The following is a 13,679-nucleotide window of genomic DNA, read 5'->3' as shown; positions in this document are numbered from 1 at the left end:
ACAAGATGGAGAAAGATAAAGCAAGCAAAGTCATTAATCAACAGATTGAATTGAAATTTAAAATCTCCACTGTATTACTTAGGCTAATGTACATAAATGTGCTTTATTGTAGTCAACACACAAACATATAGGTAGCACAACATAGTAAGTACTCAAGTGGCACACAGTAAGTACACAACAGAGAACGAAGTAACGACACACAGTAGATTGGATATGAGTAGTGCAAAAAGGAATAGTGCAAAAAGTTTATTGTCAAGTAGATTTAAACATGTAAGGAATTTACGGTGACATGTTTGTGCAAGCATTACTAAAAAAATGAAATTAGAAAACAATATAAAAATATTATGGAGTGAAAATTCTATGAGTAGATTGACATGAGGGGTTTTATATATGGACAATATATATATTTACAATTTGAAGTAAATTGTGAGCAGATGAATTAGTTGCAGATACAAATAAAGATCAGGATTTATTGAATTAAAATAAATAAAATGTTTCAGTCTGTGCTGCATCTGAGGGTCTGGCCTGCAGTACCACTCGCTCACCTGAAGGAGTCGCTGCAGCCGATTGCCCCCCCCCCAGCTTCCGACTTCCGCTTACGTCAGCCCCCCTCTACAACAACAGGCAGTATGGCGGCCAGCTCAGACCGGAGTCCTCCTCCTCTCCCCGCAGCCAAGGAGCCAGAAGCCGGAGCCGCCGACATGGCGGACGGAGACAGCGACGAAGGAGAGGACATCTTCGTTAATAACGTACGTTCACGGCTCGGCCATGTTCGTCACAGCCCGTGTGGTGGTGCTGGTTCGATGTGCAGTGAGTGAACCGGGGGACTCGGAGCCGGGGAGCCCGCCTCTCTGTCTGCTGTGACCCGGAGCCGCCGCGGCACGAACACCCGCTGACAGAGGAGAGACATGTCCGGTGTCATGTCGGAGCAGCCGGTGTTTCTGGAGGATTTTAGGATAAGTTCGTTTCCGTGAACAGCTCGAGATTGAGGCTGTTCAGTTTGAGCTCTGCTCGTAGCTCTTTGGGCCTGTTTTGATGTTAATGTGTTGATGTGAGCATCTCCAGCTTTTATATCAGGTTATGGTTTTTTTATTTGACATAAGGAAACTAACCTGCAGCTGTCATGACCCAGTGTTTACATCCCCAGTGTGTAGAAATACTCCATCACAAGTCCAAGACCTGGATACTAAACAAACTGACTAGATTCGAAAAGAAAGCACTTACTGTCACTGTACAAGGGAAAGCATATATGTGTACATATCAACAGCATGTCCCCTGTTATTGACGCATCATTATATTATGAATTGTTTAGGTGTTATTTTCCTGTTGTAGCTGCTGGAGGTGCAGCTGCTTTTAACCTTTTTATACGTAAGTATAGTGAAGTGGCCCTAACCTTCGAACTGGGGTCCCTCAAGGGTCACAAGATAAATCCGATGGGTCTGGAGAATATTATAAATTCTGTTACGTTACATTACTATTACAAATCTGTGTCTAATCTTCAGAGTTCTGTCACGCTCTTTCATTTAAATGCAACCATGTGAGAGGTTTAGAGGCAAAGTTCCCTTCTGGCAACTGATAGTCATCTGGAACGGGGCAAGGAGTAACTTCAACAATGTGTTTTACAAAATTTAAGTAAAATCCTGATGAAAATCTAGTCGCTGAAGCTCTGAGATAAAATGTAGGGTGGTAAAATGTACAGTACTTCCCATTGAATAATGACAACATTTGTTCTTGGTGTCATTTTCGACCATACCACCCAGCCGAATCTACTGAGTTACTTTATTCCACTGTCTCTGTCTCTAAAAGGTCGTGACAGTCAGCAGACAGGATTGACTAAGTGCTCATCTAATGTCAGGGCCGCTCTGTGGTGTTTCTGTGGCTCGTTCAAAACTCGTGTCCTTCCTGTCTGCAGAGTAACCCTGTGGCTGTGAGTCGAGGGGTTTCTCAGCCAGACCGTGTCAGTGAAGAGCCTCCGGATTTGTTCAGTGAAGAGCAGGCCAGCGACACAAACACCAAATCCAACGGAGTTCACTCTGATGATGACAACGACCTATTTGCTGGTTAGGAAACCATTTATACCTACAATTTCTATTCCTCCTACTTTTAACATTCCAGCATTTATAGGTTCTTAAAAGAATTCAGAGTCTGGTTTATTTTGAGCCTAGGTCATGCTTACACTGTTTTAATACAAATCTAAAAGGGGAATTCCACAGATTTTCACACACAGGATTCCTGTTTATTTTACCAGTCAAGACCCGGAGCAGGTTTTAAAACATTCAACATGATTCACACAAGTGTCCGCTACGTGTATCATTATATACCCTACAGCCATGGATAGATCTAACCCCAAGTTATATATTTATCAATTATTAAGCTGTAATGCATTAGATATGTACAAGCAAACCATGGATTTTCCACAGTGGATAATTCAGTAACCAGAACACTTTTCTGGACAAAGTGAATGTGGTTCTTCAGTATGAAATTGTGTGTAGTGTGTTTGATCTTGACTGTCGCATGCCACTCATCTGATTTCCTTTTCTTTTTGGATGAAGAGAAACATACATGAATCTAAAAGCTTTTCTTTCTCCAGATGCACACGTGGAGCTGAGCACAGACAAGTCTGGTAGCTCTGGAAGGAAGGAACTCTCCACTTCCTCTGGCCCTCGTCCTGCCCCCTCAGCTGCTCTGAGCCCTGCACCCATGCAGGCCACCTCCTTGGAGCAGGTACAGGCCAGAGGAACAACTCACTTTGAGTTGTATTTACAGAGTTTGAATTATATCACTAATCTTCTCTTTAATTGCAGCTCGAGGATGAAGAAGCGAAGGATAGTTTTGATTTGGATGTTGCTGTCACCAACCCTGAGAAAGTTGGTTAGTCCTTCTTTTTCCATACTGTCTCAAAATTATGATACAACTATCTGAACTTTGACTTTGTTCAGACATCATTTGGAAAACATGGTCTATGATATAAATTCTCTAAATTCTGTAAGTGCATCACCAAAATCTTATCAATCCTCATTGTCAATGTCTGATGTTCTGTTCTAGGGGATGGCATGAATGCGTATGTGGCCTACAAAGTGTCCACTAGGGTGCGTAGTCAAGCTTGTGTTGATGCATTTATTAATTTCACATAACTCCCACAACTGCTAATATGTAAACATTTTCACTTGTGTTTCTATGTCTTATTTTATCTGAATACTCTTTGCCCTTTGTCTTTCATCAGACATCCTTGGCCATGTTCAGTAGCAAAACCTTCTCTGTGAGGAGGCGATTTAGTGACTTCCTGGGTCTTTATGAAAAGCTGTCAGTTAAGCAGTCGCACCATGGTTGCATCATTCCACCACCACCTGAGAAAAGTGTTGTAGGTGCGCACAATGAATTTTTCGTTACTATCGACATGTTTTGCACCTTTTTTGTCTTTTTGGTGACGGTAATTTCCACCAACAGGAATGACCAAGGTGAAGGTGGGAATGGATGATCCGTCGTCAGTGGAGTTTGTGGAGAGAAGAAGAGCAGCTCTAGAGAGGTAAGGATCTGATCATTCACACCGTCCTTTGATCAAAGTTTAAATGTGTTAATGTTCCCTCCAAGGCCAGGCCTGTTGTTTTTATGTGAATATTTTGTGTGCTCATTTTGAGGCACTTTTGATTAACTTTAAATTACCACCACTATGTTTCTTACAGATATCTTCAGAGAATCGTCTGTCACCCATCGTTAATACAAGACCCTGATGTCCGTGCATTCTTGGAGAGAGAAGATGTGTGTATTTTAATTATATAAAAAGACTTGTTAGATGTTGGACAATGACTTCATCACTAATTGACTAAAATCTCCAACATCTTGAGAAGGAATGCTAAAAAAACTTCTTGACATATTGCCAAAATCTGTCAGATGCTATATGTGTGTTGGTGTGTGTTTTCAGCTTCCCAGGGCTGTGAGCACCCAGGCGCTGAGTGGAGCCGGGTTCCTCAAAATGATCAGCAAGGCATCAGATGCTGTCAACAAGATGACCATCAAGATGAATGAGTCCGACACTGTAAGAGTCTCTGGATGAAGTGTTTGACAGTTTTTGTTTTATAACAAAGTACTGTTCATAAAGGGAATTGTTAGGTACCTTAATGTCAATACTTATGAATATAATTGTTTCTGTTTAGAAGAATATTGAGGCAAATAAAAAAGGACTGTTATTGTATGAATTGAAATCATACAAATTTTGGAAAGATAACAGTGTGATTATTATATTTTAATCACAGTATATGGTGGTATTGTAACAGCCGTACTTTAAATATATGTAGAATAAAACAGGCCTGCTATTGTAGATATGATTATGTTGTTTTCTTTCTTTTATACTCTTTTCTTTATGCTGCGTGTCTCAGTGGTTTGAGGACAAGTTCCAGGAGGTGGAGAATGAGGAGCAGCAGTTGAGGAAGCTTCATGCCGTGGTCGACTCCCTGGTCAATCACAGGAAGGGTGAGCTGCTTCTGCCCTTTTTGAAACGTCTTTGTCCATTTTTTTGTAAAGTGCTGCGAGTGTATTTTAGGGTGAAACAAGGACACTGAACATATTTTTTGTTTCCTCCCTCAACACCAGAGCTGTGTGGGAACACGGCAGTATTCGCCAAAAGTATGGCCATGCTGGGGAACTCTGAGGACAACACAGCCCTGTCCCGGGCCCTGTCCCAGCTGGCAGAGGTGGAGGACAAGATGGAGCAGCTGCATCAGGAGCAGGCAGCCAGTGACTTCTTCATCTTTGCTGAGCTGCTGGCCGACTACATCCGCCTGCTGGGTACAGTGCGGGTAAGCTGACAGCTGCTGAATGTTAGACAGACAAAAACAAGAAGCAAGGATAATATCAATATTTTTTAGAAACAGCAAGGGCTGGAAAAATAAAGGGTGAATCCTTCCAAATACCAGCAGCATTACACAAAATATTCAATGTTTTTAATCACCATCATCTTATGAACCCAAATCATAGCATTGATATTTATGTATGAAATATCAAAATGTAGAAAAAAGGATCAGGATAACCTGACAGAGTGATCTGTATTTTTCTTTAAATACTGAGGAGTAGCATTAAGTGGCAGTTAAGCAAGTTTTCAGTGTTTTAAGCTAAAACTAATTTCTGCAATTTTGCATTACCTCAGGGCTGTTTTGACCAGCGAATACGGGCGTGGCAAAAATGGCAGGAGGCTCAGAGCACGCTTCAGAAGAAGAGAGAGGCTGAGGCTAAGCTGCTGTGGGCCAACAAGCCTGACAAGCTGCAGCAGGCCAAAGAAGATATCACTGAGGTAACAAACGTACTAAATATGGACTCACCCAAATCTCAAAGGCCCTTACGTTGACAAAAGCATTGGCATTGTTTTAAATGTCAAATACAGCAGAGCACCTTATCATACAAGTTTGTCTGGGGAGTTACAGACAGTAAAAAAAGTGTAAAGTCATGTGAGGGGAGTATTGGACTTTTTCATGACCATAATAATAATAACTGGCCACTCTACACAAGTGGAGCATGTTCAAGCATCTGCGTACCTGTTGTATTTTGACTGAGATTGTTTTCTTCACGTTTTCAGATTAGATGCATTGCTGTGTTTTTAGATAAGGACGTCAGGCTGTGTAACATGTGTCTGTAACCCTGGTGTGTTTTCCTCCTCATGTCTTCAGTGGGAGTCGAGGGTCACTCAGTACGAGAGAGACTTTGACAGGATTGGCATGACAGTACGCAAGGAGGTTCTCAGGTTTGAGGTAGGTTGACAAACAGCAATGTTTGAATCCTTTGGTCTTACAAGTTAAAGTTATTCTTACTATTGGAGTTTTGATCTCTTTTCTCTAGTAATTCCCACAACTTTTTTTTTCTTGGGCAGAGAGTTAAAGGTTTAACAAAACTTTCATCTTTTCAGAAAGAAAAAGCAAAGGATTTCAAGAGCCAGATAGTCCGATATTTGGAGGCAATGCTGCAGTCTCAACATCGGGTAATCATTTATTTATATATTCATCATGTATGTAATTTACTCTGTACTTTGGTACTAAAGGATCCTTATAGTCTGATGTTTAACAATTATAATCATTATCATTATTGCTGTTTTAATGGTGATTAGATATTGGTTATATATTATATATTAGTATTTATTGAAATGTATTGAATGTCTAATCACAACACATTTTAACTGGCTTTTTATTCTTGTCTTTTGTTGCAGCTAATTAAGTTTTGGGAGGCGTTCCTGCCTGAGGCAAAGGCGATCGCTTAATGAAGAGAGACTTTTTAAAGACCTTAAATGCCTTTTTTTTTAAACACTTTACCTCTTGACCAGAAAGTGAGAGGACAATTTTGAAACACACAACATACATCCATCCATTTTTTTCTTGTCTGTTTAGTTGATATATAAAGCTGCCCTATTTACATTAAGATTTTCTTTTCTCTGTTTATGTCCTTGAATTAAAGATGGTATATAGCAGGAAGGTTACCTGGCTGTAGTATATGTAAAAAAAACTAAACTAAAAAAAACATGCTTATACCCTGAGGTAACATGCTTTAACACTGAGGTACTGCCCTAGATTAACATTGTCTATAGTTTACATTAGAAGGTAGACATATGCAAATCATTCCAGTCTATAACAGCTTACGTTGATGGACGCATGTCGGATTTCGATGCACTAAAATGTATTGTACAGTTGGAAAAGCTGTTTGTTTTACTTTTTTTTCTCTAATGAAATACCACTATTGATGACTGAGGTCATTTACCAGCAGTGTTAGCACATTGTTGCAGTGTATCAAACATATTAGATCATAGAAATCATATTCAAACTCAAAGGGGTCGAGGTTACAGGCTTATCTAAATTGTTCTGTAACGATAAAGGAAATGGAAGGTTCCAGTGAGTGCAGGTTAATGCAGGAGAATGCAATCACACTGTTTCTGTATTTTATAGAATCATGTTTATTATATTAATCTGTTTCTTCCATAAACCGTTTAAAGTACTCAGATTCTTTTGTGTCAGAGATTGAGGCCCAGAGGAATTCATTTTAAACCACTGCAGAGATTGTTTACTGCCGGTGTAAATGACTCTCAACATGTATGTACACATGTACAGTACTTGAATCAAATCATACAAACTCTGTCAGAAATCGTTTGTAACCATACTTTTTTTTGATAAATTTGTTCAACCATGACAGAAAGGCACTGACATTCAAGTGACTACAGGCCCTTATTTTCTTATTCAGCATTTGTAAGTGTAGTTTCTCTGTCATGTCATATTTCTGTAAGAATGTGCTTTATTTTTGTAACCACTTCGCATTAGCACACACATTTTCCTGGAAATATTAAACAGGTAGATGTACAAAATAAAATATGATTGGATAAGCTTTGGGCATTGTTGTTTTTGTGTATTTGTGCTTTTGCAATCAGATATAATATTTTGACAATTAAGCGTGACTTAAAATTTCATTGGAACTTCTTGAAGTATTTATTCTCAACTCTTCTTCTTCTTTTATTCACAACTGGCTTTAACTAAACTATTTTACCATCATTGTATTTTATATATAGACATAACACATTATGGAGACAGCTGTATTACTTCAATACAGACACAAGGATATATAAAATAAAATGAAATGATATAAATAGAAAAAAATGAAATAAATAGAACAAAATAAATGAATGAAATAAATAAAATAATCAAAGTTAAGTGGCTCCTAATAATTAAAGAGCATCAATGAGGTGAAGCTGTTTTCTCTGATGCAGAAAGGTTTGTTGAATAATCATCCCCGCACCAGCCTGACCTGGAAGTGAGCGCGGTGAGGCGGGCGGTGCCGCGTTTCTACATCCGGTGTGTTCGAACCCTCCTCGGGCAGCGAAGGCGGACGAACAAGCGAAGAATGGAGAGAGCAGCTAGCGACGCTCCGCCGCTAGCGTGAAACGCGACTTCACCACAAGTCAACACCGACAAAAAAAAAAAAACACCTCCCGCTCGGCTCCGGGCGTCCGTGTCCACGCGGAGGGACGAGATACCCGGGTGGTCTGGAGTCATCGCAGCCGAGGTGAGCCCGCCGTGTTCCGGCTTCTCTCGCTGGACCACGGCTACATTCGATCGGAGGCTGTTAGCTCATATCTCCCGTTGCTAAAGGGGCTAATTTCCTTGTTGCCGCTCGGGGCAGCTGTCACCGACCCATCGGTAAAACCGAGGCGGCACCACCGAGCTGCGAGCCCGGCTGTTGTGTCCACTCACCGTCTCCACGGTCTGTATCGTGATTTTTCCGCTGGACGGTTTAAAAAAAGAAAAAAAGAAAAGCTAAACCAGCCGCTGTGGCTAAGCAATGTTTGGCTAACGTTAGCTCCACCAGGAGTGTGTTGTGTAGGCTAACCCGGGCTAGTTCGCTGTCTGGTCGATGTGTAATGTCAGCCTGGCTTTGTCCGTGAAACATCGGCGTGGAGCTGCCAGCTCGCCTCCCTTGTTTTGATTGAGCCGGAGGCCTGTGTGCGAGGGATCGATCATCTTTATACCAGCTGCCCCCTGAACACCCTCACGTATGTGGTGCGGTTGTTTCTCCTGCTCCCCTGTGCTGGGCTGTGGATGCACACACACACAGAGAGACAGACACAGGATATCACACTGGCAAACATCACCGAGGCCCCTCAGCAGCCCGGTCACAGCATTTAGCTGGAGCTAGTTTGATTATTGTAGTAAATGGCACATGGTGTCCACTGTTTATGTTCGTTGTAAATCCCCCCTTTTTTTTTCTCCCCCCACGTTCAAATGATGAGGTGGAAGATTTCCTGTTGGGAATCAACAAGAAACAAGCTTTGCATTTATAAAGTTGTGTAGATGTAAATGTTCCTGGATGGACACTGGGCCAAAGCAGGGACAACGTGGACTAAGAAGTCACACTGTGGGAAAGAAAGGCTTGGTCGAAAGTATATCCGGCTAATGCTGTTGTTCTTAAGGTCTCCATAAAGTAAAACACTTCACCAAATGCCACCCAGACACAAATCTGTATTTACAAACCTCAAGTGTAAAAAAAAAAAAAAAAAATCACATGTAAACAAAAAGCTGAAGTTGTAATCGTTGCAGATTTTAGCCAAGAATGATCTAGTTGGGGTCAAAGGCTCGTCCTTCAACATGCTGCCTGTGCACTTAATCACGACATAACGTAGAGCGCTTTAGTGAAGCTCACGTAAGCTGGAAGTTGTCTTTACAACATGGAAGATATCTGCTGATGGTGCAGTATTGGTGAGATTTGTTTTTAGATCAAGCGCTTTTTGAAATATGAGGCCATTGATGTGGATGTGGGTCCACACATCAAGGCAGGCATGCTTCTGTATGAGTTGATAGAGAAGGAATATGTGTATATATATATATATATATATATATATATATATATATAAATAATCCAAATTGTCAGCAGTTGTAGTTTCTAAGTGGGGCCTTTAAGGAGAGAGGCAGCTGTTAGCTGGCACTGCCACAGTAGGAGTCTGCACTGTTGGCAGGCCCCCCTCTCAGGCTGATCTTTCCACTGAAGGTTAATCACTCCACTCAGAACCTTTATTTTTCTGTATAAATGAAAAGATGGCAGCGGTTTAGTAATTTTTCATAGGTGCTAATCAGATAGAAGCTTTTCTCCAGGCTTGTTGACGGGCACGTTTTCATCGCCACCTCAGCGTGTTACTGAAGGAAGTGCACCAGTGAATGGTGCTGGATTTTGAAACTAGCTATTAACCCACTTCAGCTACTTTTCTACGCTCTTTAAATGGTTCGTTTTCATCACAAGTATAATCAACCGTACATTTTTTTTTTCAACTTTTTTTGTTTTCAGTGTTTCTGCTATGGTCGGGAGCTTGTGATTAGACAGTCAACAGTCGTGTTTGTCTGTTTTCCACATTTCACTTGAATGGTAAAACAAATATCATCGTTGTAGCTTTATTATTTATTTTCTAAACACGAAATCCCTGCATCATCATGTCAGTTCGACGAGAAACTAAAACAAGTCTGATGCATAGTCACAGGACACAGGTGTGAGATCAACATAAGAAGATGTCCGTAGTTATAACGACTGGATTTTGGTGGTATCTTTATTAATATGACATATTTTCTGTTCATGCAAATTATACTTAATTCAAAGGTGAAAGCAGTGGGATATCGTCACTGAAGAGAAGTTTCTGTGTAGTTTCAGACAGAGTGATGTTTGATAAGATAATCCCTCTAACTATGTGAAATTTAAATTTTCTTATGAAAAGTTATGGTAGGAATCTAGAATCATCACTTTCAGACATGTATTGAACTCCACAGAGCCTCTGTATTTTCTCCAGAGGAGGTGCACGTATGAATGGAAATGTCCAAGTAAGAGGTTCTGGATTATCTGCAGACTTTCAGGGGGCGGTCCCACTGCTGGATTCACTGCAATCAAGTGGGGGGGCTGATGACGCTTCTAGCAGGCTAAAATTAAAACGAAAAAGAAAACAAATATCTCGTGGTGAAAAAACAGTGTCATACACGTAGAAGACACTGACAAAGGTGTCAAAAGAGTTTGTGGTGATAAGAGCTGATGTTGTTGTCAGTTGCTGTAAACATGATCACGTGATTTCAGCAGCGGAGTTAATACATCACTTCCTGTCTCTGGCCTGAATATGTGAAAACGTCTGTGCAGAGAACCTGCTGCATTGTGCAGACGTGTGAAAGACAAACTCTAGTTCAACTCTGGACATGACTCAGGGCTGTTTCATATTGTCTGGTTCCTGGTTGTCAGGCAGCTGTGATGGTTCCTTGTTTTGGTGTGTTTTAATGAAGCTTTTTTTATATATGTGCACACAGTTTACCAAACAAGGGCTAAATGTCATATTTGACAAGACATATGAAGCAAGACCTGAATCCACCGTATACACTAAAATAGTTTTTACAAGTCATAGCATTTTCAGTTGCTCTTAAAAAAAAGAACTGCAGTAAAGAAAGAAAAAGGGTCAGTAAGCTAAATGAGTAATGGGATATGAATGTATTAAACCCTTTTAATGTCCTTACCTCCTGAGGAAACAAAATGGCTTTTATGCGGCTCCAAAAGGTGTGTATGCTCAAGCATATCGTCATTTATCAGCAGACATGGCACCTCCACAGGGATAAAAGCCGGGGATTCCCCCCCGCCTTACATCAAAAGTGAACAAGCCCTAATCAAAAGTGAAGCATCCATTTGTAAAGACCACAGTACATTTTCTATTCCAGCTGATTGCTTTGAATTTCTTCCTTCATTAATTAGGTGGTTGACACAGATGAATTTACACACACACTTTAACGTACTGTATGTTCAAGATTATAAATTGCAGTTTCACATTGTGGTCTCACAGTGTTCATTTTGTAAATCACGCTTACACACATATAATGTGAACAAAACCACAGGGATGATTGAATCCACCTCTACACTGTCATTCTGTGTGTCATTCTAAAGATGCTTGTGAGTTAGATCAACATCTCAAACCCGATTTCAGCTGAAACTGAACATTTCTGAAGGCAGTAGTTATTTCTACACCACCAGAAGTTAGGTGGAAATATGGACTAATTTAAATTCAACTACGACATGGTTTAGTCACATTTCGTTCAAAATATTTTCATATATTTAACAATAATGCACAAGTAGGTAAATGATACTTAAAGGCTCATTATAGTTTATAATGTGAGACACCTTTGTAATTAAAGGTTGCAGAAGTTAAGCCCTCTTCATGATTTGCTGACTGACAGTGTGAATTAAGTTCTTGTCTCACTGTGATGTTTTTTGTTCTGATGGTAATCCTCAGGTTAGGCATGTCCAGACATGTTCAAAATACACTGCGGCTGTGGTGATGCAGTCTCACTGGTGAAATAAGACCAAGAAAACAGTTTTATGTCCCAAAAAGAAAAACATGGTTTTTCCTCACATACACAGCAGCATCTATAACAGTGAACAGCTCTGTCCCTCTATTGTGAAAACACATTTTAAAGCAAATCTTCTATAATTAGCTGGAAACAAAGTAATTTACAACTGGAAGAAGTTAAAACTGTCCTGGTGTCATTATCTCTGTCTCTAAACAAGCTCGTCATGCAGAGCAGATGTTCGCATCATAATGGTGGAGGTGAAGAAAGTCTTGAAACATTTAATCAGCTCTACTCTATGCAATTTGCATGAGCAGAATTAGGGTTAGGAATTAATCATGCCTCAATTCCTTAAACAAACCTGTACTTTACCAGTATATATATATATATATATACTATAGTTGCAACAACACAAAATATTCTGAATGTTTAAAGGTGTAATTCTGCTTTTTAGCGGTAATCTCCATCTAACAACAGCTGGAGTCTGGGCTTGGTGAGAAGCAGCGACCGGTGACACTTGTCTCATATCAATGGGCTGAACGCAGCTTGTCTGTGTGTTTTTCTCCCGTGTCCACCACAGAGTTTGTGTGTGTGAAGATGGTAACCTGTGCAAATCTAAACGTCGGCCGCACGTTGGACTAGGAGTAGCCTACAAATGATTATTTGCACAATGGAAACTGTTACAGCTCACCGCTGGTCTCTGCTGCAAACCTGTTTTATAGCCATGTTGTTCTGTTCCTGGTTTTATGTAACAGCAACAGTGCTCAGTTGCCCTTGAGAGCAAACTAGCTGTCTTTGATGCTGTGATCTGTGCAGGCAATACTGAGCATGAGTCATCTGGAAGCCCACACACAAATACTTTGAGTAGCAGCCTTTCCATGCTCAGGGATTACAGCAGTGTCATGAAAACATTAATCACTATTGTTTATTTTTTTCTCTTGAAAACATAAAATGTTGTTTTTTAATGGAAAACAGAACAGTGATTAAAAAAAAGATATTGTCTGAATAATTAGTCATAAACACAGTTAATGGGACTGACTGATTTACACCCTCTCTCTTGTTTAAGTACATAGTTTGCTGAAATAATAGATAATGATTTTTAAAATATCTACTTTGAATTATATCCATACAGAATAATCTTATGTCTTCGTGATTGCTCAATCATTTACCAAACGGTCACATCACTATCACACAATTCAATATTTGCATAATTCTTGCTCGCGACTGAACCAAAAGTATTTTTTAGTGAGCACGAAATCAGATCAGTGTCCATCAAGTTAAGCTTTGGTGTCCTTGCAAACAGACGTAGCTTTACATAATTGTTTGCATAATATTCCCCGCTGACATTGTCGGGCAGGCTACAGCAGTGGGTGGTGGAGAGTCTTTTGATGCCTTCGCCATTGCAAAGCTAAGACTTAGGGTTTGTGTTGATGCTCAGACTGGTTGCTGTGTGTTGTGTGTCCACTGTGGAGTTGATGACTATCTCTTGAACCCAGCAGCGCTGTTACAGTGAGCCACAGCTACAGTGAGTCCTCGTTCAGCACCGTCTAGTTGTGAGCAGGGATTTTCTTTTAAGCGCATATATGACTCGTGACCCTCAGAATCCGTTTAATACATCATACAGAAGTAAATTTAGAAAATGGCTGGCATGTTTGTGTGGTGATTCTCCATCAGGGATCTTTTGTAAGAGCAAAGCAAATGAGATCTGCAGCCCCTTTTATTAAGATTTACTTACTCTACCTTTTTTCACATATCAACAGCATTGAAACTTAAATGAGTTTCTTGTAGTACTTGCTTTACCGCCTCAACCATAGTGGTTTATCATCAATGACTTTATTATGTTGCGTCCGTTTA

At 40.3% G+C, this 13,679-nt stretch overlaps 2 protein-coding genes across 5 annotated transcripts in view; both read left to right on the top strand.

The window, feature by feature from the left end:
• Positions 1-582: 582 nt before the first annotated feature.
• LOC109637309 (sorting nexin-1) lies at positions 583-7,356 on the top strand. Its single transcript, XM_020099578.2, has 15 exons — positions 583-749; positions 1,913-2,060; positions 2,591-2,724; positions 2,805-2,871; positions 3,046-3,089; positions 3,224-3,365; positions 3,448-3,526; positions 3,684-3,759; positions 3,923-4,036; positions 4,377-4,470; positions 4,591-4,796; positions 5,144-5,287; positions 5,661-5,741; positions 5,897-5,968; positions 6,194-7,356. The coding sequence occupies exons 1-15, from the start codon at positions 630-632 to the stop codon at positions 6,242-6,244; spliced, it is 1,572 nt and encodes a 523-aa protein (XP_019955137.2). The 5' UTR covers positions 583-629; the 3' UTR covers positions 6,245-7,356.
• Positions 7,357-7,807: 451 nt separating this feature from the next.
• Positions 7,808-13,679, top strand: part of csnk1g1 (casein kinase 1, gamma 1) — a 29,239-nt gene continuing 23,367 nt past the window's right edge. For all 4 annotated transcript variants that reach the window (XM_069526046.1, XM_069526038.1, XM_069526043.1 and 1 more), the window contains exon 1: positions 7,808-8,031. The gene's annotated coding sequence lies outside the window, so the exon portion shown is untranslated. The remainder of the gene's footprint in view (positions 8,032-13,679) is intronic.

The sequence above is a fragment of the Paralichthys olivaceus genome, chromosome 1 (assembly GCF_024713975.1).
Source record: "Paralichthys olivaceus isolate ysfri-2021 chromosome 1, ASM2471397v2, whole genome shotgun sequence".
Classification (NCBI taxonomy): domain Eukaryota; kingdom Metazoa; phylum Chordata; class Actinopteri; order Pleuronectiformes; family Paralichthyidae; genus Paralichthys; species Paralichthys olivaceus.
The sequence above is the reverse complement of the archived record's forward strand: the minus strand, read 5'-3'. Positions and strand labels throughout refer to the sequence as shown.